We start from the raw sequence: 25990 nt of genomic DNA, 5'->3' as shown, positions 1-25990 counted from the left end.
GCTATAATATATTCATAATTAATATTTAATTAATATATTCATAATTTATATTTAATAATAATATATTATACAACTAAAACTTTGACTTATTATGTTGTCTATAAATTAAATGGTTTAGTTGAATACATTTATCTTATGTATTATTATTTTTTTAATTTATAACTAAAGTTAATTTATTGAATTTTTTAATCAAAACTATTTGATTGAGTAGTTAAATGGTTGTAATTTTTTGTAAAAATTAAAAAATATATATTAATTAAAATATAAGAATTAGAATTAAAAAAAAAACAATCAAGTTCGAACTCGAGCTACTAGGGTTTGAGCTGAATTCAACCAATATTAATACTTAACGACTCAAGTTCGAACAACAATATTGAGTCTTATTTAAATTCGAGCCAAATTTGAAGAGTAAACATGCTAATCAATTCAAGTACCTTGTTTGAATTCAACTCGAATCGATTGGTTTCTACCTGTAGTCGAACATAGAGAGAGAGAGAATGAATTCTTATCTTCATTAACATTCAACTTCATATACATACTATATACAAATGACCATTGTACATTCCTAAACTATAATAATTACAACCATGTCCTTTAACACTCCCCCTCAAGTTAGGGCATATATATCATATAAACCTAGTTTGGAACAAATAAGGTTTAACCGACTACAATACAGTAGTTTGGTAAACATATCTGCAAGTTGATTAGCAGACTTCACAAAGGGTGTAGAAATGTCACCACTTAGTATCTTATCCCGAATAAAGTGATAATCAATATCGATGTATTTAGTCATCTCATGGAATACATGATTAGATGCAATATGCACTGCAGCTTGGTTATCACAAAGTAACTAAAGAGGGACAGGAGTTGGAAACCCAATCTCTTGAAGAAAGTGTTGCAACCATGTCAACTCACTAGTAGTGTAAGCCATTGTTCTGTATTCTGCTTCTACACTAGACCGAGCTACTGCTGTTTGCTTCTTACTCTTCCATGTAACCAAGTTACCTCCCACAAAGGTACAATATTCAGTAGTCGATCTTCTATTTGAAGGAGATCCAGCCCAATCAGCATCTGAAAAAGCTTCAATTATAAGGTGTCCATTTGGTCTATACAATAGTCCAAGACCAGAAGCTCACTTAAGATAACGAAGAATATGGACAGCATCTCAATGTGAGACCCTGGTCATTTGTAGAAATTGACTCACTACACTCACTGCATAAGAGATATCAGGTCTATTGATAGTAAGATAATTCAATTTTTCAACAAGTCTTTGATACCGACCTAAATCTCCAAACAACTCTCATTCATCTTTCAAAAGTTTATGGTTTGGGTCCATAGGAGTGTTAATAAGTCGTGCACCTAATATGTTAGTTTCTTCCAGAAGGTCAAGTACATATTTTCTCTGAGATAGGTTAATGCCTTTTTTAGATCTACCGACTTCAATTCCAAGAAAGTACCTAAGTTTGCCCAAGTCTTTTGTCTGAAACTGATCATGTAAAAATTGTTTCAGCCTAGCAATTCCAGCTGAGTCACTTCCGGTAATTACAATGTCATCAACATATACAATCAACAAGATATGACATGTATCACTGTGTAGATGAAATACCGAGTGGTCTGTTTGACATCTATGAAGATCAAATGCTAATACAGCATCAGAGAACCTCACAAACCATGCTCGAGGAGATTGTTTCAAACCATATAATGTCTTTTTTAACTTGCACACAATAGTACCTCAATATTCCCCCTAAGCAACAAACCCAAGTGGTTGCTCCATATACACTTCCTCATTTAAGTCACCAAGTAGGAATGTATTTTTAACATCCAACAGAAATAAGGGCCAATCCAAGTTAGCAACAAGAGACATCAATACTCGAATAGAAGAAATTTTGGCAACCGGGAAAAAAGTCTCGTCATAATCAATGCCACAAGTTTGAGTGTAACCCTTAGCAACCAAGCTGGCTTTCAATCGTTCAACAGAACCATCAGGATGGAATTTGATTGTATATATCCATATACAACCAACAGGGTATTTACCAGGTTGTAGAGGAACAAAATCTCATGTCCCATTATGGTGAAGAGTATCCATTTCATTTTTTATAGATGTCCTCCATTCCGGATCAGATAAAGCATTAGTTGTCTTAGGAACATAAAGTTTTGAAAGTTGAGAAGTAAAGTATGAAAAAGATGGAGATAAGGCATGACAGGAGACATATTGGGTAATCGGATATCGAGTAACACAAAAATGAGTACTTTTTCGGAGAGCAATAGGTGGAGACTTAGGATTTAAAGATGGAGATGAGGTTGGTGGAGGCACGGGAGCCGGGGGCCGCACGCAAAGTGAGTATACCTGTAAAGGAACAAATGAAGGAACTGAGGAGGATTGGGTAAAGGTGGATGAGTGTGCAGGAGAAAGGGTATTAGTAGGTAATGGTAGAGGATCACACTCAACACCTAAGATGTTGTCGAGAATTAGGGTATGGACTCAAAGAATGTGATATCAACACTAGTGAAGTAATGTCTAAGAGCAGGATTATAGCAGTGATATCCTTTTTTAGTCTGGGAATAACCAACAAAAAAACACTTGATAGCACGTGGATCAAACTTATCAAAGCCTAGGTCAAGGTTATGAACATAGCAAAAACACCCAAAGATTTTTGGAGGGAGAGAAAAAGGTGGAGAGAAAGGAAACAAGATGGAGAAGGGAGAGGAACCATCGAGGACTGATGAAGGCATACGGTTAAAATAAGGTGACACGCAGTAAGAACACTATCACTCAAAAAACGTTTAGGAACATGCATGTGCAGTAACAATGCTCGGGTTACATCTAACAAATGATGATTTTTACGTTCAACCACCCCATTCTGTTGGGATGTATAAGAGCATGAAGTTTGATGAACAATTCCTTTATTACTTAAGTAAGTAGGTAAGGCACTATATTGGTATTCTTTAGCATTATCAGAAAGCAAAACTTGAACTTTTTGTCTAAATTGAGTTTTAATTTCTTTTCGAAAGACTTTGAATATGGAAAGAAGTTCAGATCGTGCTTTTATCAGAAACAACCATGTCATACGAGAATAGTCATTAACAAATATAACAAAATACTGAAACTTGTTTGATACAATGTTGATGGGTCCCCATATATTAGAGTGAACCAATTCAAAAGAACTAGATGCTCAATTATCAACTCGAGGTACAAAAGACACACGATGGTGTTTGCTAAACTGACATGCTTCACAAGGAAATGAATATACATTTTCAAGATTCCTAACTTAATGTTTCAAAAGAAAAAGAGATGGGTGTCTAAGGCGACAATGCCATTCAAAAGCAGATGATGAGGATGTGAGGGCTCGAGTGGGTGACTGTTTGACATCAAGGTAATACAGACCACCAGCTTCATGCCCCATACCAATCTTCTTCCCCGCCTTGAGATTCTGAAAGATACATACAGAGGGATAAAAAGTCACAGAACATTGAAGAGTTTGAGTTATTTTACTAATGAACAACAAACTAAAGGGAAAACTAGGAGCATATAAAACAGTTGACAAGGATATAGAATCGGTGAGTTTAGTGGATCTAATGCCTGTAACTTTAGCAAGAAAACCATTAGCAAGAATAACACTATTTGGAGATGTCAAAGTATCTAACTTAGATAAGGAATAAGAAAAACCGGTCAAATGTTCGTTAACTCCTGAATCGATGATCCATGGATCTTGAGTAGATGAGATAAGACATGCGGACGCTGTACCTAAATGGGCACGAGTAGCTATGGAAGATGAAGTCGCTCGTGTGCGACCCAAAAACTGATCATACTCATCCTTCGATATGTTAATCATCTCTGGAGTCGAGTCGGAACTCGTTGACAATGACGTAGTATTTTGGCAAATAGCTTGATTAGCAAACCCAGATGGTCTACCATGAAGATCCCAACAATAGTCCACCGAGTGGTTAGTGCGACCACAGTGAGTGCACTTACGAGATTCACGACCTCGAGTGCGATTACCTCTGGTATCACGCCCCCCACGTGCACCTCTACCACTCCGGCCTCCATGCCCACTAGGAGCAACATAGGAGGCAGGTAAAGCGGACCTCTCATTACTCTAATCTAAAGAAAATTGAGATCTTTGTCCAGATAATGTGGTTCGTTGAAGTCGGGAGAACATATCAGGAAATGAGGGAAGCTATGGACTTGCCATAATTTGAGAACACTGACTCACACTCAGGTTTTAAGCCAACAAGAAACCGAACAACATTAAAATCTTTCCGCTATTTTAGCATTCTTGAAACATCAGAAGTGATAGGTTGATACATTTTGAGTTCTTCACATATGCTTATCACTTGAAAAATAATATTCTTCCATGCCCCAAGCACACTGTTCCAACCCAAAGAATTGCTGACACAACTCAGAAATACAGGTGATGTTCCTAGCACCCGAATACATCTGTTTGAGATGCCTCCACACCTCTTGAGCGATGTCAAAATGTATTAAACTGATGCAAATATTAGGCTCAATACTGGTTAACATTAGGGACAGTATTTGAGCATCTTCTTGTTCCCATTGAGCAAATATAGAACTAACTGACTCAGGCATTGGATCAACCAAGTGAGTACGACAAAGACCTTTGCCTTTCAAAAATATTTCAACAAATTTTGACCACAACATAGAGTTTTTTCCATTCAACTTCACCGAAGTTATAAGCATACTAATGTTTGGTGTAAGAGATATTGACTCAAATTTAATTGTCATGGAGAAAAGTATCACAACAATTCAGCTTGGAGACAAAAAATACACAAAATATGAAATATGAATGAAAAACTAGAAGACACAATCTGGAAAAGTAGAAACTCAGATAAAAAACCCAAATTTTGAATTTGTATTGGTCGAAACAAGCAAGTATAGGTTCAAAATCAACCTGTATCGAGTCTGAACCGCTCTGTTTCAAGTCTGAATTGGGTTGTATTGGCCTGTTTTCAGGTATCGCTAGTACTGACTTAAAAAACTAATCCTAAATTCCAAACGAGGATAACTTATCCTAAACAAGAATAAGTTTACCTTATACCTATTACCAAACGGATGCTATTCCAGATAGAAATAAAAATTTACACCAAATTGGGGGCATACTTAGTCGAGGATAGGATAGTCAATACCTGCAACCAAACACTCCAAGACATCGACGTTGTCGGCAATAAAAAGGCTGTCGGTAATCGATGACGACGTGAGACTCACCGGTGTGCACAGAAAATGCCGACAATCTCGATTCTGGTGTCCAGTACCGAAGACGACACCTAAGGTCACCGGAAAAAGCTTGAAATAGCTACCGGCCGCCAACGACAAAGAGAACAACAACTACTAACCACCACAAACAACGGCAGTGATACCACAGCTCCGTCACACAACCATCACTAACTGACTACACTTTTCTCTGATAACATGTAGTCAAACATAGAGAGAGAGAGAGAGAGAGAGAGAGAATGAATTCTTATCTTCATTAACATTCAACTTCCTGTACATACTACATACAAATGACCATTGTACATTTCTAAACTATAATAATTACAACCATGTCCTCTAACACTACCAACTACAAGTACGGGGGCATCATACGAATGAATCTACCACCCACCACTTTCTTTTTTTTTCTTCTTCCCGAGAAACAACCAACTACTAATTTACAACATTTAATAATACTTACAAGCATTGTGACTGTACATTAAGTTTATCAACTAAAACCAAATCTCCACTTTTCCTTTCAACAAAAACAGAAAGACCTTTTCATTTCTTAGATTGTTATCCCAAAACCATCACATTTACAAAGAAAGTAATTTACTAGGCTACCTTATTTAAAGAAGCCTCATATTCAACCTAGGACAGAACTAGAATATGGATAAGACCTAGTCCCGTAACATGCAATGCAATTGAATCTCTTTTTTAATTAAAAAAATAAAAAAAAACAAAGCCTCAGATAAGATTGAAATTGGAAAGAACTACCGAGCAATGCTATTTGGAAAAGTCTATAGAGAAAAGGGAAAGCAAACATACAGAAACAAACAAAGAGACCAAAATGACCCATCAATACATCATACCCCACAACCCACAATATGGTAAATATGGGTAATCTTTTCAACCGTACAACATCCGTTAAAGCTAATTGTTTATGGTCTCAAATGAACATCAGATACAAAATCCAAATTCGATCCTGTTCCCAACATACACCATACATGCATGGTGGAGGCCCCATAATACCAGCTTTAATGGATCCAAGCTTTAACTGATCCAACACCACAGCCGCCTCCTCCACAATCAGTTTTACAACATTAACCATACAACAACACAGGGCGTACATCCTTCCATCGAAAATAACTACGCTTCTCTCGAAATGTTAAACACTTTCTTTTGCCTAGATGTGATACAAGTGTGAAAATTGCATTGGATGCCTTAGAGTTCATCCTGCAAGATCAAGAAGATTTTAATATTGAAAAAAAGGCGTCAGGTTTTAGATCAAAATATGCTTTCAGACTACGCAAGAATATCTTATGTGTAACAATGTGTGGCTATTAGGGGATTGAAAAATCAAATTTGCAAGCCCGCCATTAATATTATAGGATGACTTGCAAGAAAAACTCAGATTGACATTATGGGATTTGTTTTCCTTTTTTCGCCTGGGCTGTGACTTGGATTTGAAATTTTAACTTTTGTTGGTGTACAGAGATCTCTAATTAGCATGAGATGAGAGCCTAGACTATTGCCTGCAATATAAAAAGTGAGACAGCTAAGTTTCTTTTTCAGGTTCCTCTTTGAATGGAAACCAATTTGATCAGGCTTAGATATAAAGCAACGATCCCATTTGAATGTAAACGATTAAAGCTCACTTTGAGCACTTCCAACTTTGAAACACGATCACAGTTAAAAAAATAAGGCTAATAAAGTTACAAAATAGGACCGAAGAAAACACCAGAAAAGGGGGGAGGGGGAGAGAGAGATTCATGCTTACATGGTAATCGTCCAAGTAATCCCGTGGATCATGCTGCAAACAGAAAATTAATGTTTTAAAAGCAACAACAAATCATCATAGCCATCAGCCTATGCTTTAGTACCATTTGCAGTTGACCTAATGAAGAGAAATCGAAAGCGGGATAAATCTGTCTCACATTAGATTTGATTAAATTAAGGGTACTCTACATCTCAATAAAAACATGCATGCTTTACTTATCAAAAAAAATAAAAACATGCATGCTATTTTAGTGTTACAAAAACCAATGCAACGATCGCATCAAATACTTTGCCACATCTGCCTCCATATATGATCTACCACTACATCCTTTCTTTCTTTAATTTGTATATCATTTGACCATTTTTACTTCCACAACCATTTAACAGAGCTCCGGCCTATATTTTCTCTCAATGTTGCACCAATAAACTAATCCTCCATTAGACTATATTTTTCTTCAGCCACATTTGGTCTCTGAGGAGACTTGATGCTCAAAATTACATTTCTTTTCTAATTTGCCAAAACTTTTATCACATTGTCTACCTAGTACCAATGTCTCCCAATCAGTTAATTTTGACATGCCATAAATTTGAAGAGAACAAGCTAGGCTTCATAATATTTCAAAGCCATTAGAATTGTAACTCAACTCCTTAAAATGTATCAACATCCCGTGTCCAGTGTCCAGTCTAAATAAGGCGACCATTCAAAATCCACAAACTACTGCTATATGTGAAATTATACTTTGTAGATGAGACAAGATCATGAGATACATTACCCTCCTGTGGCGCCTTCTATCTCCATACCGACGATCCCTATCCCTCTTCCTCTGTTCACCTTCCTCTCTAGCTCTTTTAGCTTCCTACATAATCGTTCAATTACACAGTCAACAATAACATATTCAGAAAGAACACTGATTGATGAAACAATCTGTCAAGAGAAAAATTCTGAAGGCATCTAACTTCCTGTGAATCACCTCTTCTTCCCTGGCTTTTCTCTCTTTCTCTGCTTCCTCAAAGGCATCCTTTTCAATCTGAAATCTCAAAGTATAATAGGCAAGCAAGTTAGACATAGTCTTGAAGCCAAGTGACAATTAAACTCTCTAGCAACAGCTCACCTCTCTATTCGCAAATATCTCATCTACTACTTGTTTTGCATACTCTGGGTCATCACAAATCAAAATGTTGTCAAAAACTGAACCAGCCTTTACCTGCAATAAGATTGATTCAGCTCCCAACTATAAGCAAAAGTTAAACATTCTTTAAGGCCATTAAAGCTAGAAAAATAAACATATCAAAGGCAGTGCAATCTAAGACATAAAAAATGAGTCCTAGTTAGTTCAACAATATCCAAAACCTGCCAGACTGGATGCTTTGGAGATACCCAACTACCATGTTTCTAAACAAGAGAAAGAGAGGCTTAACCACTAATCATCAATCAGTTAGCAACTTTGCTCTTCAGATTAACAAATCTACATTTCCCTTTTAACTTGCTGGTTGTAAAGGATGAAACTAATTGTGTTTCAAAGTAATGTATATTGTCGGGCTCCATACGAATAAGTCATGGCACCTACCTGCCAAACTTCAATGCCTACATATTTTATTGGCTTGAGCACATAAAGGTTGGGATCGTCCTCAAACTCTGCAGGAAATTAAGAAAGACCAAAAAAGAAAAGAAAACCAGAATCAATATTAATAGTTGAAAGGTGAAATAAGTTGTCCCCTAAACATATAATTTCGCCTCTCAACAAGTTGTACACAACTCAAAAAAAAAAAAACCCAGACAAAAGTGCATCATTTTAAGGGCCCGTTTGGATACTAAAATATCTCAATATATCTGTGAATAGAAGTGAAATGATTTGAGTTAAGATGTTTTATTAGGTTTTGGGAAATGAGCGAGAAAAAATTGAATAAAAATATTATCAAGTTAAAATATTTTTTGAATATTATTTTTTTTTTCATTTTTTTTAATAGTATTACTTATGTGTTTTGTTTGGGAGTTTGAGAAAGTTGTAATAATTAAAGTAATGATTAGATGAAAAAATTGAAGATTTGAAACTGAAAGTGTTTTGTATTTGAATGATACTTGGGAAAGCAATATCTGAGAATACTTTAGAACATTTGTGTTTCCAAACGGACCCTTAAATCACCCCCAACCCCAAAAAAAAAGGGTCAGAAAGAAAGAGAAAAAATCTAGATTCGTTAACATGCAACTTTTTTTTCTAGACCACTAACATGCACTTGCATATGAATGTCAGAATGCCAAAAAATTATTCAGGGCAACTTAGGAACCTTTTAATAAAGAATATTTACAATCATTGTTACCACACAAATGATCCCAGACACGATTGTTCTGACGTGGACCAAATAGTACAATCCACTCCTAGTTTCCAAGCACAAAAAAAAAAAAGCCTTCTAACACATGTTACCATTTCTTATGTTTTTCCACAGTCAGGTTGTTGAAAGTACAGTCTATTTCACCAAACCTAGAGCTAAGCATTATCAACCACTACCGACACCAGAACAAACAGCCGTCAGCATACAAATTCTTCAGCTGTCAACTCATCTCTAGATGGTTGGTTGATTATCAAGTAACTGACAGATTGAGGGAGCCCAAGCTCCACGAGTCAGAGGTGGGAGAGAAAGATACACCTTGAGAGCTACAGACAATCAAACTGGTAGTGAGAAAGGGAGGAGCTGAAGACCAATGAGGAAAAATAAAGAGAGGCAACAAAGTTAATGGAGAAAGAGATTCACTGGTCATGTAGAAGAAAGAAGCAGATAATAATTGAGCAATGCTAAGTACAAGTCCCAAATAGACAAGCTTCATACAAGCCATTTGTCAAAAAGTGGGTCCCACTAATAAAGAATAGTTTTTTTTTACACTTTTTTAAGGTGGGGTCCACTTTTTTACAAGGGCTTGCATGGAACTTGCCTATTTGGGGCTTGTACAAATCATCTCTAATAATAATAATAAAGATGTCTTTAACTTTTATTCTTTTTTTGGGGGGGCCAAAATTATGAGCTTTCGAAAATTTTCTTAAGATTTAGGACTAGACTCTTTGAGTTTTAATAATAATCTAGATACATATATTTTTCTTTCTGGGTGGGAAACAATGAAATTTATTACTTTTTTTTTTTTTTTTTTTTGGGTGGGTGGCGGCGGCACCCATCCATCCCTCCATGATAGTGCCTGAATATCTGGATGATTTTCACTCTTCAAAAACTGAGACACCATTGCGTGTGTGTGTGTGTGTGTGTGTGTGTGAGAGAGAGAGAGAGAGAGAGAGAGAGAGTGAGAAAGAAGGAGAATGAGAATAGGAAAATAATAATCATGTTCAAAGAGGGAGGCATAATAACTGCTTCTAACTCACTCTCTACCCCATAATAAGTAACTTTCACTTAGAACCAATGTTTATACGACAGGTGGTTGATTTGCTAGCATGCTGGAAATGGCGATTTGATAGTCATCATAGCAAGGCCTTGTGGAAAATGATCCTCATTTGTTTGATGTAGTGCATATAGAGATTGAGACTCGCAACACCAACTCTTGAAATTGATTTTCCAAGCAAGATGAAACTAGAAAAGTATCTTGCACTTTATGAGATAATAGAGACCGATGATATATGTACAAAGTTTTTCAATGGACACGGAAAATAAATCTTCAACCTACTGTACTGTGATAGTCGAGTATAACTTGACATATTTGTCTCCTAACATGAATTTTCCTCAAGAGGATAGCTCTCCGCTTAGTGGAAATAATTGTCAATGTAAAGAAAGTATATTATCATTACAAGACCTCCCAAGATTATCAGTTGTGTAGAAACAAATCTGGAAAGATCCCAAGTGACATTTTTACATTTATGGGGAAGCTTTCATATATGCTCCACTTTCCAATGATGAGCCAGATTCATCCGTTGATGCACTATCATCACATGCTATCAAAGTAAATAATTGCTATGTAAGATAACATCAATTTCATGGATTTCGGAGCTTGTTGATCTTTCACCTAGGTGAAAATCAATTGGAGACAAAGGGGTTTTAAAGATCAAGCAAAAAGTGGAAAGGTCAACAATAGTGACAACAATGGTAATGGCAATATTCACAATTAAATTAGCACTGGAGTGAAAATATTAAACTAATATAATTAGAATGATAGTGTGAACACCATGATTACTGATGCACAATTATTTTTGGGATGGTAGAAGTCAATAGCAAATACTTCTATTCTTGAACTTCGAGAACATGGCTAGCCAACTAGTTTAGTCCTACATGCATGATACTCGCATGCATGATACTACCTAGCCACCAAGAACTGCTGAAGCACAGAATCGTACCTGGGTTATCAATCCATGCAGTCTTCTTCCACTTCCCCTTATAATTGGGGTTCTTGATTTTCTGTAGAATAGCAAAAATTCCAAGAAATTAACATACATAATAAAAAGTGAAATTGAACTTTCAATGTGCAGCTTAAAGCACCTTGCGCTTCCATGGTCCTTTGTATGCTGGATTAGGAATCTTAGGTGGCTTCCATATTCCATCTTCCTCTTCATCCCAGTCAGCAGGCTAATAACAGATAAAAAGAAGTTAAAGAAAATCACTAACCCCATTCAAGATTTATCAATCAGTTAACCCAGATTACAAATTATTTATTCTTCTGACTACCATTGTACCATCAAGATGTAACATAATTAATATATATGTGTGTGTGTGTGTGTATCTATATTTACAGGTAACATGCATGATTAGCAGAAAAGACTTCCTTCTACAAAATACATCAACACTAAACCCCACTTAGTAAGATACGGAACATAAACTTGATTGTTACACGTGTCCAATCTGCACACCTCTTTAGCCTTTGGATCGAGAATTTCAGCTGGAATTGAATCGTATCCCTGCAATATCAAGAAATTTTGAAGGAGTGAATTACTTAAATAGTAAATTACACCTAAAAGATGATTGCCATTGAGTGAAAAACTAAAGAACAGTATGATACCTCTGGTTTGACATCATTAGGATCATCAATGTACTCTCTATCATCCCAGTCTGCAGGCTGAGGGGAATGCAAGTTAATAAAGGAAAGACCTCATCTATTTGTCAGATAGCTAAAGAATTCTCCATAATCATAGAGTGATATTTCTGATTACATATTTCAGTCTGCTTTATCACCAAGTCACTAACTAGTAGAAACTCAGAAAATTACCTTTTTTGCATTGACATCCTTAATTTTCCTTGGAGGAAGGATATCCCAATCTGTATACATGCTACCAGAATCTCTTTCTCGATTGTCAACCAAGACACTGTAACTTGCATCAGGCCTAAGAATAAAGGTGTAAAAATGAGTTAACTTGTCCGTTTCGCATTGTAGATCCTTTTTAATGGGATAATTTTGCCCCTGGTAAGAAAGTATAACATGGAGTTTTTTTGTCTGCGAGCCACATATATCTGGTCCAAACATGAAACTGCAAAATAAAATGTGACCGGTCAGTAGAATTATCTTCATCCCTCCCTACACACACACACACACACACACACACACACACACACATCCAACAGTCGTATAGTAGGAACTAGAAAATGACATTAAACACCCATAAAACTGCGAGCTTCAATGCAACCAGATTTATATAATTTTTTATAGCAAAAAATGAAAAATTCCGATATATATAAATTATTCCAGTGTCAAGAAAACCAGAGAGTATGGTAAATAGGATAATTTTTCTATGCAGATCTTGAACACTGTAACCAGAAAATGAAAATTCTAAAAACGTGTTCCAAACAAATCAAACAATTGACAGACCTGTAAGGAGTGTCACCACCGAATTTCTTCTGATTGACATATCCAGAAAGAAGCTTGATGTAACCACCACCACATTCAATGTCCTGTTCAAACTTAATTGAATACTGGACTACGAGAGTTCTATTCTCATTGCTGAACTCTGGTACCTTTGCAGATATTGCATAATGCTTTGCATCATTATATGTCTGAAGACCTGTGATTTCCAGGCATCATCAATATCTACTATAATTCCAAAATCCCAATTCAGACCAGTAGACAGACTGCTGTGGTATCAAAGGCTACAATAATGGAACATCTAGAGTGACTTCTAAATGAAAACCACAAAGAGATGATGGTAGAAAAAGTATGGGGATTTCTCTCCAATTTCAGCATGTATTTGAATTATTTTTGCCAGCTATTTGGACCAAGCATTTCTCAAAATTTTAAATGCACTTTTCCCGCATCTTTCTTGTTCTAAATCTTTATCACAATACAATTGATATAATTGCAGCAAAATAAATAAATTTAATTGCATAGGCTAAAATTCGCATATGCCTTTGCTTCTTCGACTAAAATATAATCGCCAATTTAAAACATGGTTCTACTTGTCTGGTACAATGTATTTGGAGGGAAATGAATGATAGGAATATTGAGGATAGTGAACAGACATTCGAGAAGCTCAAAAATTTAAGTTTTTAATACTCTTTTCCTTTCAACATCTTATTTAGACTTTGTGCTAACTTTACATGACTTTCTTTTAACTTTTTCTACTCTTCAATGGAAACTTTCTTGTATACACCCTGTGTGCCACCTTTTGAGCTGATTAACGGAGTTTTCTTTAAAAGAAAAAAGTATTCATTAACACCATTTAGACTTTGTAGTAAATTTTCATGACTTTCTTGTATACACCGTATGTGCCTGGATGCACCTTTGGCGTTGATTAATGGAGTTTTATTGATTTAAATAAAAAAGGTAATCCATTAACAGCATTTTTAAAGGACATTCAAGACTTGAAACAAATATATACTTCTATCCCTAAAAAGGCAGGATTAGGCACATGATATTACTTCAGATACCTCTATCGTCAGGATCCGCAGACCATTTTCCTGCCGTGTGCTTAAATGTGCCCGCTTTCCCTTCGCTCCTCTTCCAGTCCGATAAGACCCACCGGCTCTTCCACCCATCTTTTTCCACGAGAATCACATAAAATGTTCAGAAAATAACATTAATCCCTATCAAATAAGGGCAACAGAAAACACGCGTATTTTCTTCGGACTCAAAATGAGTAGGAGGTAACAAAATGCTACTATTGACCGCTGAACATCTCTCCGTGCCTCTTGATCAATCGCTCATTTTGAAGCAATCGTCAACAAATCTTTTATAAAATTATATAAATCTAAGTTTGCAGAAAAACCTCCAAATACAATTTTTTTACTCTCTTTCCATTAAACATAGCGAAGCTAAAATTGAAAAAGATTCTCACAAAATGATAAGAGATTGAAAGTACGTACCCTCGAATCGCTCCTCAAAGAAGATCTCAGAGGAAGCAGAGCGGAAGAAAAGGAGAGAAGTGAGGGTTACGAGAAGAAGCAGAAGAAGAGCTCTTCCCCTTCCCATTTATGGATTTTGCGAATGGAAGAGAGAGTGGACCACTGCTACTGCTACAACGCCGAGTGAGAGGAGACTCGGAGACTTTTATAAATGAGAAATTAGATGTTTCTAGAAAAAGAAAAATGTTGGAGCAAGGCGTGGGGTGCGGGTAATGGAAAACGACTCCCAAGTCAAACCTCGACGCAATTTTTTTTTTTTTTTCAATTCGGTATTCTAATTTGATTAATAATAGATAAATGATTTTATATTTATTTTTGTTTTTATTTTTTATGTCTTCATGTAAAACACTATGATGTAGTTTAGATAATAAGATGAAATAAAATAATTTTAGATAAAATTTAAAAATTGAATAAAATATCTGTAGAATATTATTTTTTAATATTATTATTGTTTTAGAATTTGAAAAAATTGAATGTTTATTTTGTTTTGTGTGAGAATATAGAAAAGTCGTAATGATAATATGAGATGAAATGAAACACTTTCACATCTAAATGGGGCCATATCTCATTTAATATATATGAAAATTTTTATACGCCACTATTATCCTATTTTTCTCCTACTATGTAAGATGTGATACATTTATTACCATTAGATGATCTTTTATTGGATGATTATTTATCATCCAATATTGATAAATATGACACATCTTATATAGTGAGATAAAAATAAGAGTATGAAGTATATAGCATTACTCTTCTTTAAATATTTACTTCTCATCATTATTGTGTTATTGTAAATTTAGAATTCAAATGACTATTTTTTTTATTGAGAAAAAGAGGTTTAAAATCAATATTGTGTTGATTCGTTTGAATGTTGAGATAAGTTGAATTGAGTTGTAAATAGTAGTATTTTGTGAGTCCTATTGAGATTGGTTTAATTTTTTTAAGTTGATATGAGTTTAACTTTTTTATGAAAAGTTGAAAAAGTAGTGGGTCTCATCAATGATTAGTTTGAGATGATTTGAGTTTGGTTCAACAACCAAACACAACCCAAAGACATTTGATTTGTAACTTGTAACTATAGTTTGAATAGAAAAATTCAAAATAAAAAACATTTTTCATATCTATACATAGGTAAATCGTGAATTTGAAAACTTTTAGCAAGAAAATATATCAATATTATGATTTTTTATAACTTAAGTTGCATTTGGGTAATAAGAAGTGTTAAGAATAGTTGAGAAAAGTTGTTAATAGTTGTGAGTAAAGATTGAAGTGGGTTTGTAAGTCTCATTAAGAGTAAGTTGTTTGGATATATGAAATATGTTGAGTTGTTGACTTTTGAATATAAATTTGAAAAATGTGTGAATCCCATCAATAATTGATTTTATTAGTAATGATGGTGAAATAATGATTTTATTTATATGTTGTAGTGATAAATAATTCTCAACACATTTAAAAATGAATTTTGCACAAAACAATTTTAGACAAATTTATTTAAAACAAAATTGGCAAAAATCAATTTTTGGCTATATATTATGATGACAACCCACATGTGCGTTATTTCGCATTTTTTTTGGCACTCCAAAACTTATTTAATTCAACCCATTCAAAATTATAATAAAAATTATAAATTATAAAAACAAGTTTGCTCATCTAAAATTATTTGAGAACGGAAATTATTTAATTCTAAACTTGTCAAAAACTCAGTTTTTATCAATTTTTAATACGACATCCTCATGCTCCCTTCATTATAAATTTTTTTACTGCGAGTGTGTTCATAAAAGTGATAAAAATTAATATTCGATCTTCTACATCTATTTCCACCCAACTTCAACATCAGTTACATTTCTCATTTAACAGGTTCGCCAATAAAAAATATTTATATTTAACATAAAACCTCATATTTCCAAAACATGTTCGACACTTATAATTATGGTCATACAATACTATGGATAGAATCTCTGGTTGCGGCCATGGCTTGTGTAAACGCATATGACATGTTAGGAACACACAACAGCTGACCAGGGGTTATCTTCAGTTGTTTGTCCCTCATAACGATCTAGATTGGTAAAACGACGCTATATTTAATCATTCGGGGTAATGGTGCGAATAATGTTATATATGACACAACATGTAACGACGATATATTGTTGCCTTGTCAGCCTGTATGGATTCATTGATCACAAAATTTGAAACTATTTTTTAGACACTGAATATGTGTTCAATAATATGTTCAAAATTACAAACTACCAGCACATTTTGGCTAACTCGATGATGCCAAGATAGATACGCGTTAGTTGCCTCAATGGGTGCCCATGCATAAAAAAAAATCATGTTAATTGCATCATAACATTTCTGCAATCATATAATGAAATTGTGAGTCCTCTAATTTTTAATAAATGAGACCGACCACACTACAAAAGTGTCAACCACATATCGCTTTCCTTAACCCAAAGTAAGAAATGGTTACCTCGAACCATGAACAATGTATGAGATTGCCTTCAATGTAAGGCGCTACCACAGCAACATATGTGCAATCACCTAAGGAGCAAGGTGACATAGTGCACATATCACTAGACATGTCGATTAACGATTTCACTCGAATGTTGAAACTGGTTGCCTATGATTCGTTGAACTTGGCCATGTCTGACGGTGTATGCAAACATTGCAACAACTTCGTCCACAGAAACCTCTATTGTCGTTTCAAGAATGGCATCCGCGCATAACGTATTGCATAACACTTCGAATGTATATACTTTCATCCGGAAACATTTTATAACAATTTTTGGATGTCCATTGAGAATTGCGAGTATACAGTCTCATCTGCGTAAGCTGATATTATGCTGCGGCATTCACTCAACCACTAGCTCCGCAGATTCCTCTTATGCGACAGCCATAAGAATGGCTATATGATCCCACATTGAGGGATTACACCTCCTCTAATATTGGTATTCGTCCCATGTTGGATACTAGTTACTACTCGATGAACATTCGGTCACGTTGTTTGCCTCCACCTGGGGCTCATCATCTGACCCAGTTCTTCTGTCCATTTTGTAGTTTAAAAAAAAATAGCCCAATAACACTTCGTCGCGTAAACGAATAGCACATAATAAGCATGTATAGGATGGTAGTGAACATCCAAAAAGTATATAAACTATGTCGTATATGACTTTTCTGAAATATGCCACTAAATAATAGGCAAGAGCTACCAGCCAGATAAGCGTAAAATGAAGTTTTACACCCACTAATAACAATATGACATGTAAAAGCTTCACCAAAATGAAGAATAGAATGGCAAGTAGTGTATCCGATTCACTGTGACCTTCTTCTCCCCTTCCAATATGTTTGCCTCTCTCTCTACCGTCGATCTCACTAAGATACTAGCTCTCTTTCCTTCGAACATCTCACCATCTCTTACAGAATATCCATCTGTAAGTTGCATTCATCACAAAATGGCACAACGGTCACCGATTTCTCACCACCATTACCAGGAATCCATACTCTTGGAGGAAGATTAGAAGAGCATCAAAGAATAGAAAATGTCTCAACCTTATGTAAGGAATTGTTGTGCAACATAAAAATGATTCTTGACCCTTACACCAACTAGCAAACAGACATATGAACCCATTATGGAATTAATGGTTTGAAAGACCCCAAGATTTATATTGTTGAAGGTGCCAAATTCTTTAAGTAAAGGTTATGAAATTTGTAGATTGAAAATACTAAATTTACAATTTGCAATCTATTTTGATAAATATTGTACATGAATACATGTAGTTCCTCGAGAAAAAAAAAATTTCTGCTATTGCGATTTGTTGGGCCAAATGCAGGGACAAAGTTTCTTTCTTTGCTAGTGAAATGGCAGAAGACGGGGGGGGGGATGGGTTCGATGAATTGATCCATCTATAGTGGGTTCTAGAGATGAGATTTAATGAGTTCGACGAAGATTTTCAACGGAGAAGGGATGGGATGGGTTTTCGACAGAGACGATAGGCTTTTGACGGGAGAAGAGAGAAGATGGAGATTTTCGTGAGAGAAGAAATAGACGAAAGGGGTCTGGGAATGGGAATGGGAATGGGGAGGCTGGACCACGGTAATTCTTATAAGTCTATTACGTGTCAAAATTTCACTGACTGGTGTAAAAGGAGGAAGGACACCCGACCTATTTGAAGCTTTTTCCTAAATAATATAGATACAAATCAATTATAATAAGTAACAAATTATTTTAGAAATTCAAACAAACCATTACCAAATTATGCAAATCATTAAAAATCCCAAATTTCATAAACTCAATCAATAAAATAAACAACATCTGTAATAAATATTAACAACATCCGCAACAACAAATAAACAACAGTGTCAATAAGACAAATGTGACGCCCCTCAGATTCTGCTTAGGATCGGAAGAACATCCGAAGCATCGGAACATGCAACACAAGGTTACATGTCCCCGTTCATGACATATAAGATGCAATGTTCCTAACATGCATATAGCATTATGCAATATTCGCAGCTAGCATTATGTAATATTCGCAGCGGATACATTTTTTTTTAACAATACAATGCACCAAACTTATAATATCTTAAATAATTAAAACATAATTTATGCATACTTAAAAAAATAAACATTCACGATTACAGCACGAGTCTCAGAAAACTGTAATTTCAAAACAACAGAGACCTATTTCCATAATTACATTGACAAAATACACTATTGGACTAGTTCGTTGAGTAACTCGCATAACTTGACTAACAATGTCAGGATACAATCCAAGGACCTAACTATGGAGGCTACAAGCTCTGCGTTGCATCTACGACGTCTAGTTAACCTCCTTCGGCATGCCAGTGTCTGCTCCTTGTTCCGATCCTGACACATCGCCTACCATTCGGGGGAAATGATAGTTGAAACTATTACGATGAGATTTGTAATCAAATCTCAGCAAGTTTACATGAAACTTCTACACAGGTTAATGATGCATGTATGGCAATAAAAGCATGAATGCATAATCAAAGTCGTAAGTAAGCATAGCATAACTTTACGTATAGTATGGCATAAATGACATAACTTGAACTGAACTGAAACTTTACTTGATGTGACATGACATGACATGTACGTGAATTTAAAACATAACATGGGTTAGCAACATAACATGAACGTGAACATACATAATTTGAACATGAACTTGAACATAACATGAACTTGAGAATAACATAACATAAATGTGAACTTGAAACATAACGTGAACGTGAATTTGAACATAACATAAACGTGAACATAACCTGACATGAACGTGAACTTGAAACATAATATAGACTTGAAATATAATATGAACTGAACAATAACTTAACTGTACGAAGACGTATATGAACGTAGTCAAAAGACATGACGTACTTGACAGAAAATACTTTATAGCTTGACATAACATGTGACAAATAACATTTCATAACATGACATAGTGAATATTACATGACATGTCATACATGTAACAGTAAACATTATGTGACGTGGCATACATGTAACAACGGGCATAACGTAACATGATATACTTGCAACTTATGACAATATGCGACATAATAGATAGTGTAACAGATAAACATGTAATGACATGGTATATATAACAACGTACGGACATAAATTGTAGTTTCCTTACCCATCACACATTCATAGTAAACTGATAGTAAGTTAAGAGCTAACTTACCTCGATCGTTTAGTTTTATGAGAATAAAGCGCGAAACACGAGAAAATGAAAATAGTAATTCTAAAAATTAGAAATTTAATTACTAACCATTAGAAGTATGAAAACAAGCTAACTTAAAATAAAATTACCATTTAACCCTCTACACGTGAAAAAATTACCATTTTACCCCTAACTTAAGGATTTCACATCCTAACTCTAAAATTTTCTAAAATTTGCATTCTACCTGTAAATTTTGTCCTAAACTCAAATATCAATTCAAAAGAATTTAAAACAAATCACAACTATGAAAATCACACTATGGTCGAAACATCGATAGGATTTTTCCCTTGATTTTTATCGTGTTTCTTCTAATTTAAAAACTCATGATTAAACCAAATTTTTGCAACATGGATCTTCCTATCGTTTCTGCAACAAGGATCTTCTTATCCTAAGTTTAAAAACATACTTAACACTTCCAACAAGAACTTACTAATCATCAACCCAAAACTTTTTAGTAAAAAGATCCAACAAAAAACAAACCTTGAAAATCACAAGTTTTGTGATCTTACTCAAAACATCTCCAAGAATTCTAAAAAATCAAATCTTACATCTAACATGTTCATAACATTATCCTAAAATCAACCATGCTTTAAATGATCAAACAAAAGTCTCCAAAAATCACTAAATAACATTTGGAGTTTTTGGTTTTAAACTTAGTCCAAAAATAAAAAGTTTTCTCAACTCTAACTTTGATCAATCTCTTGATCTATGGCTTAAAGAGATTTGATCTTCAAACTAAAACATCACATGGTTTAAAAATGTTTTCTAAAGAAGATTCAACCATCAAACTTAAAACCACATAACTAAAACTCAATGAAACATGGATTAAACCCAAAAACATCAAATCTTAGGCCTGACGGAAATCCTCTTGCATAAAAAAATTATATCTTTAACACTAATACTAAATATCTTCAAAATAACATTCTAACACGTAACCAAGAGGTTTAGAATCATCACATAAAAATATCAAAACTTTTAAAATAAGATTAAATCATGAAATATTCAAACTATCTCAAAACAAAGATTATTTTTCCACTTATAGTTTTCAAGTTTATAGATTTAAGGAAATCCGTCATCAAAAACTTTAGTCATGCAATAAAATCTCAATGAATATCCATAAACACATGCTAAACACTCCATTAACTTTTCGGACCAAGATATGTCCATTAATTTGGTCAAAACTTATAAAACATCACATACTCTCTAGTTTCACGCCCACAATGATCTTTATATGGTTAAAAATACTTTTAACCAACCAAATAAGCATTAAATGAGAGTAATAAGATATCCACGGAAACTAAACTCAAAGACGAACAACTTTTATGAGCAGTTATTGTGTGAAAATACTTACAAAGGGTCGAAAATCTCCACGCAAAAAGACCTAAAAATCTGTCCGAAAGAGCTCTTTTAAGTTTCTCTCTAAAATGGGGTGAAGAAATGATGAAAGGGAGTGAAATGTGTCTTGCATGACTTTAGACTACTAGAGGGAAGAGTTATGGGCTTGAATGACCCTTGATTGGAGGCGGGTTAATACGACGTGACCTGTTATGTTAATGGATAGTGTTAGGACTTGAGACTTTGACATGATAAGTTTAACGGGTCGTGGTCGAATCGACTCATATAGTATAATTTAATGTCTTGATACGATCCATTAACACGATTTGACATCCCTAATTTCCTCTTAATTTGTGACGCATCAACTGGCTTACTCCCAGCTTCAGTCATCTTTTGTGCAAGTCTTATATGATCTCGGTTGGTGATTTTTTACCTAACCAATTTTCTCTCAATAGTCTCTTGGTAGAGAATGTCTACCAATATCTCCTCCAACCCATCGGCCCACAGGTCGCAATCACGTTGGACCTCAACATCATCCATCAAGTGCTGCTCAATGCAAAAATAAGAATATGCAATCCAAAAACCTAAGTTGCTAATGGTTAGTAGTTTACTACTTCTAAAATGTTTCAGAATAGACACTCCTTGTGTAATAGTAATGAACATGGTAAACTAACATAGTAAAGTAATAAATCAAAATAGTCACATAGAATAGTCAATCAAACTCGTCTCATAGAAGTTTAACTAATATGATAAACTAATATTGTAAACTAATCAATCATAATAGTGACATATAGAAGTTTAACTAATATTCATGAACATGGTAAAAAATACAGGAATAACCAAATATTATAATATGATAATGTAATAAATATGCCAAATTTATTTAAGAATCCACTTGAAAAGGATCCGGTCAAAGTGCAATCATACCTTCCTCAAGGCACGCGTGGAAGATCTCAAGTAGTATCGTTGTAATATAGATCAAAGACTAAAAAAAAAAACACGAAATTATACTTTGTGTTACACCTGAATTCCAAGTCCCATAGAAAAGAAAATCATAACTATCTTCACTCTCACGACCAAAAGAATAAGAAAATTGTTATTATTACATAGACCTACAATTGAGTGTACCATGATGGTTTAGATTTGAAACAATAATTAATAAAAATGCATTGAAATTGAGATGACACTAACATTCATATGAAAATAAAGTGAAAAACCAGAGATTGGGAGATGAATTCTATAATATCATTTCAACACTATCGCTATTGTTCACAATCCAATAATCTATATTTTCAGCATTATCACCATTGTTGCTCAAAATTTACAAATCAAATAAAATTACAACTACAAATAGATTACTCAAGACAACTAAAAATCAAATCACAAGTTTTTAAAAGAGAGAAAAAGAACATACAAGGATATAGTTGTTGCCCAAAATTTATACAAATTATCACAAAATGTTGCTGCCCACATATGACAGTAGCTCATAGTTTTTCCCAGTCTAGTTTTGTTACACACACTTACAACAACATATAGTTGCTGCCCACAACTGCAGTACCCATAGTTTTATCTGTCTGACCTGTCCAGCTCGTGAAACTTGTATTCAAGCTCTTGAGTTTTATCTCTTTGACCTGTCGAGCTCGTGAACCTTGTATTCAAGCTTGTGCAAAATACAAGTTTTTAGTAGTTGAAGGGTGGGATGTATTAGTTTTGATAGTTTGGAATGCAAAGTGCAAAAGGTGAATAATTTAAGAGTGCAAAATATATTTTTTCAAAAAATGAAATAGGATAAATTGATCAATAGCATGATGGATGGGGACATTTTATACTTAATATTTTGGCTTGTGCACTGCAGTATGTTGGAACAAGATTCATACACTCTCTGTGTGATAAATTATGATTTTGTCCCATGAAACTTGGGTTATTTGTAATTTTAAAAGTGTGTAATGTATATAATATAATATAATAATAGTTGCTCAAAAGAAGTATGATATAATGTGAGATTTGAATTGACAGTGATCATGTTGATGGTGTTGTGGCGTGGATGACTATCTAAACCAAGAATGCAGCCAAAACTTCATCGACTGTATGGCTAACTTCAAAAAATCTGGAGGCTATACATTTAACGGGAACACATGTCTAGTTAACGAGGTTATTGATGTTATTTTTGTTGTCATACATTGCCAAACTATGTTTTCATTTCTTTTTCTTTTTCACCTTAAACCCGAGAACACGAGACTTAGGAGAAATAAAACAATTGAAAATGAAACCTACTTCAGTTTATACAAGAATCATCATACCGACGATACCTTTCCTCTCTTTTAAAATACATACCCATTAATCTGTTTTAGCCATGGACCATGACCCAAGTGAATAATTCCCACCAACCAATAACTTCAACAAGAGATCAAACTCAAATACTGCCAATAGATTTCAACATAGGGATAAATAAATATGGCATCAAACTCAAGCAAATTTCACACAAAAAATTTCACCCAAGAAAATGAACCAAATAGTCTAACTTTGGCTCTAGGCAAACAATTATTCAAAATTCATTATCCCGCATGAAAAAAAAAGAAGATAAAAGATTAAGGAAAAAAAAAAAAGAAGGAAAAAACCCCTCCTATATTGAAATGTCAATCGAAATTGAACTCCTAACAACATAACCATGATGGTTGCTCCTAGTGATGCTAGAAATTATACTTTAAACTAATCTCAAAAGGGTATATGCATTAGACCCATAAGGCACAAAATCACCCTATCAACCCCAGTTCTCAGTTTCCAAACAAGTCCAGGAAGTGCAAATAAAAGAGAATTATTTAACTTTCATATTTACATACTCTATCACCACCATTTGAGCAAAAGCTGCAAATTATAAACAATAACACATGCAGCTCAGAGAACTTAACAGCCTAAAGAATCATAAACAAATACGCACTGTAAAAAGTCGAGCTAGTGCGTATTGTGGCTTTGGGCATGGCTGGTTTATAATGGAGGTTGAGAAATTTGGGGCATGGGTTGATAGAGAGGTAGATCGTATGGGAGATTTTGAATCTCCCTCAAACAGCTACCCTGCTAAAGCTCAATGGTAGAGGAATCCTTAAAGTTGACAATGGGATGGACCATGGAGCACGCGACCCTGAGGAGGCTCACGGACCATCGAGAGATTCGCCTCGATAGGAGAAGAGAGAGAGAGAGAGAGACGTCAGGGTATGAAGTCTCGACAGATTTCAATTTTCACTATGGGGGGATTCTCTTGGGGAAGCCATGGCTTGGACTGTGATAAGAGAAAAGTGATTTGGGGAAGAAGGGAATGGCGAAGTGCGAAGGGGTGCCGACAGAGAGGGAGAGAGAGGAAGGGTTGTTAGGAGAAATTTGAGCATCAATGGAGTCCTTTCACACAAACAGTGTAGAAAATCACATGTTTCTGATTTTTTTTAAGGAAATAGACTTCATTTCATTCCATATAGGAAGTTACATCTGTGGCTCAAGTTACAAGCCAAACTAACATTTGTTGTAAGCTTCCTCGTACACAAATAAATTTGCAACATGTATTGTTTTAAAACAGAGATACTCTAAAAAAGAAAATGTTATTCTTTGTATAAAACAGAGATAAAACAACCAGCATCCAAACTCCATCCACCAAAAGGAGGAGAAGTGAACAACGCACCCATCCTCCTAAACGGAGGAGGGAGGAATCAACACTGCCTTCCTCTTTTGGAGGAGGGGGTTCTCCTGCTATGGACATAAATTCCAACAGTCTATTTCAATTATTAACTCACACAAACAAAAATCAAAATACAAATACAAAAGCACACACCAAAAAAATCGAAAAACACTGGAAAATGGAAACTATTGTGGCGTGTGAGGGACACGCACCACCCTGGGAGGAAGCCGATCGGGTGTTCTTGAAGCTGCTGGAGTCGTTGAACCCTGAGCTGCCACGCATGGCATCAACAAAAAAAGATTCGCGTGGGCGCCACGCGCTCCCTTTGACTTGGGCGTGGGTGCAACGCAATAGGGGTGTAACCGGTCCGGTTTCGAACAAAATCTAGGACTGAACCGATATGTACCGGTTTTGTATTTTTTAAAATCGATTTCGCTCCGGTTATCCTCATAAACCGGTACCTCCGATTTTACCGGTTTCCGGTCCGGTCCGGTTTTCCGATTTTTTTAAAATGTAAAAAAAATATAATAAAGTGTTACTTTTTATAATAAAATGTTATTAATAATTTAATATATATATTATGTTTAAAACATATGATCAATTGAATTTTCATCTTTAGATTAAACTTTTATTTTAAAATTATAATAACATTATCTTATATATAATTATATTAATAACATATAATCAAATAAATTACAAATGTTCATATTTAAGATTAACATTTTATGTTATAATTTATAAATTATAATATGAAATTATTTCATATGTATATATAATTATATATTATATATAAAAATTTAATATATAATTATATATTATATATAAAACTTATATATAAATATTTCGTATAATATATAAAATTAATTTATATATATATTTTCCAACCGGTCCGGTTTGGTCCTGGAAACTACGGAACCGAAACCGGACCGGATTCAACCG

At 34.6% G+C, this 25990-nt stretch overlaps 1 protein-coding gene across 2 annotated transcripts; it reads right to left on the bottom strand.

The window, feature by feature from the left end:
- Positions 1 to 6014: 6014 nt before the first annotated feature.
- On the bottom strand, positions 6015 to 14496 carry LOC108985082 (calreticulin-3-like). Of its 2 annotated transcripts, none has more exons than XM_018957247.2 (14): positions 14273 to 14496; positions 13838 to 13945; positions 12783 to 12975; positions 12186 to 12444; positions 11979 to 12035; positions 11830 to 11877; positions 11462 to 11548; positions 11320 to 11380; positions 8557 to 8624; positions 8101 to 8193; positions 7960 to 8016; positions 7762 to 7845; positions 6990 to 7022; positions 6015 to 6445 (listed from the first exon to the last, which is right to left on the bottom strand). In XM_018957247.2, the coding sequence occupies exons 1-14, from the start codon at positions 14376 to 14378 to the stop codon at positions 6434 to 6436; spliced, it is 1266 nt and encodes a 421-aa protein (XP_018812792.1). In that variant the 5' UTR covers positions 14379 to 14496; the 3' UTR covers positions 6015 to 6433. The 2 variants fall into 2 exon arrangements, with proteins under 2 accessions (XP_018812792.1, XP_018812791.1); XM_018957246.2 differs by having other exon boundaries at positions 7946 to 8016; positions 14273 to 14465.
- Between the last annotated feature and the right edge of the window lie 11494 nt (positions 14497 to 25990).

Source organism: Juglans regia, chromosome 7 (assembly GCF_001411555.2).
Source record: "Juglans regia cultivar Chandler chromosome 7, Walnut 2.0, whole genome shotgun sequence".
Taxonomy (NCBI): Eukaryota; Viridiplantae; Streptophyta; class Magnoliopsida; order Fagales; family Juglandaceae; genus Juglans; species Juglans regia.
Note: the sequence above shows the minus strand (reverse complement) of the source record. Positions and strands in the feature narration are given on the sequence as shown.

Bases quoted from the DNA above. Each gene is read 5' to 3' on its own strand.
- LOC108985082 (XM_018957246.2), bottom strand. From the start codon at position 14,378: ATGGGAAGGGGAAGAGCTCTTCTTCTGCTTCTTCTCGTAACCCTCACT. The intron at 11,878-11,978 runs GTATCATACTGT...TTGATATTGCAG, and splicing joins CTAATGATGTCAAACCAGAG to GGATACGATTCAATTCCAGC. The intron at 11,381-11,461 runs GTGCTTTAAGCT...GCTATTCTACAG, and splicing joins AAGGACCATGGAAGCGCAAG to AAAATCAAGAACCCCAATTA.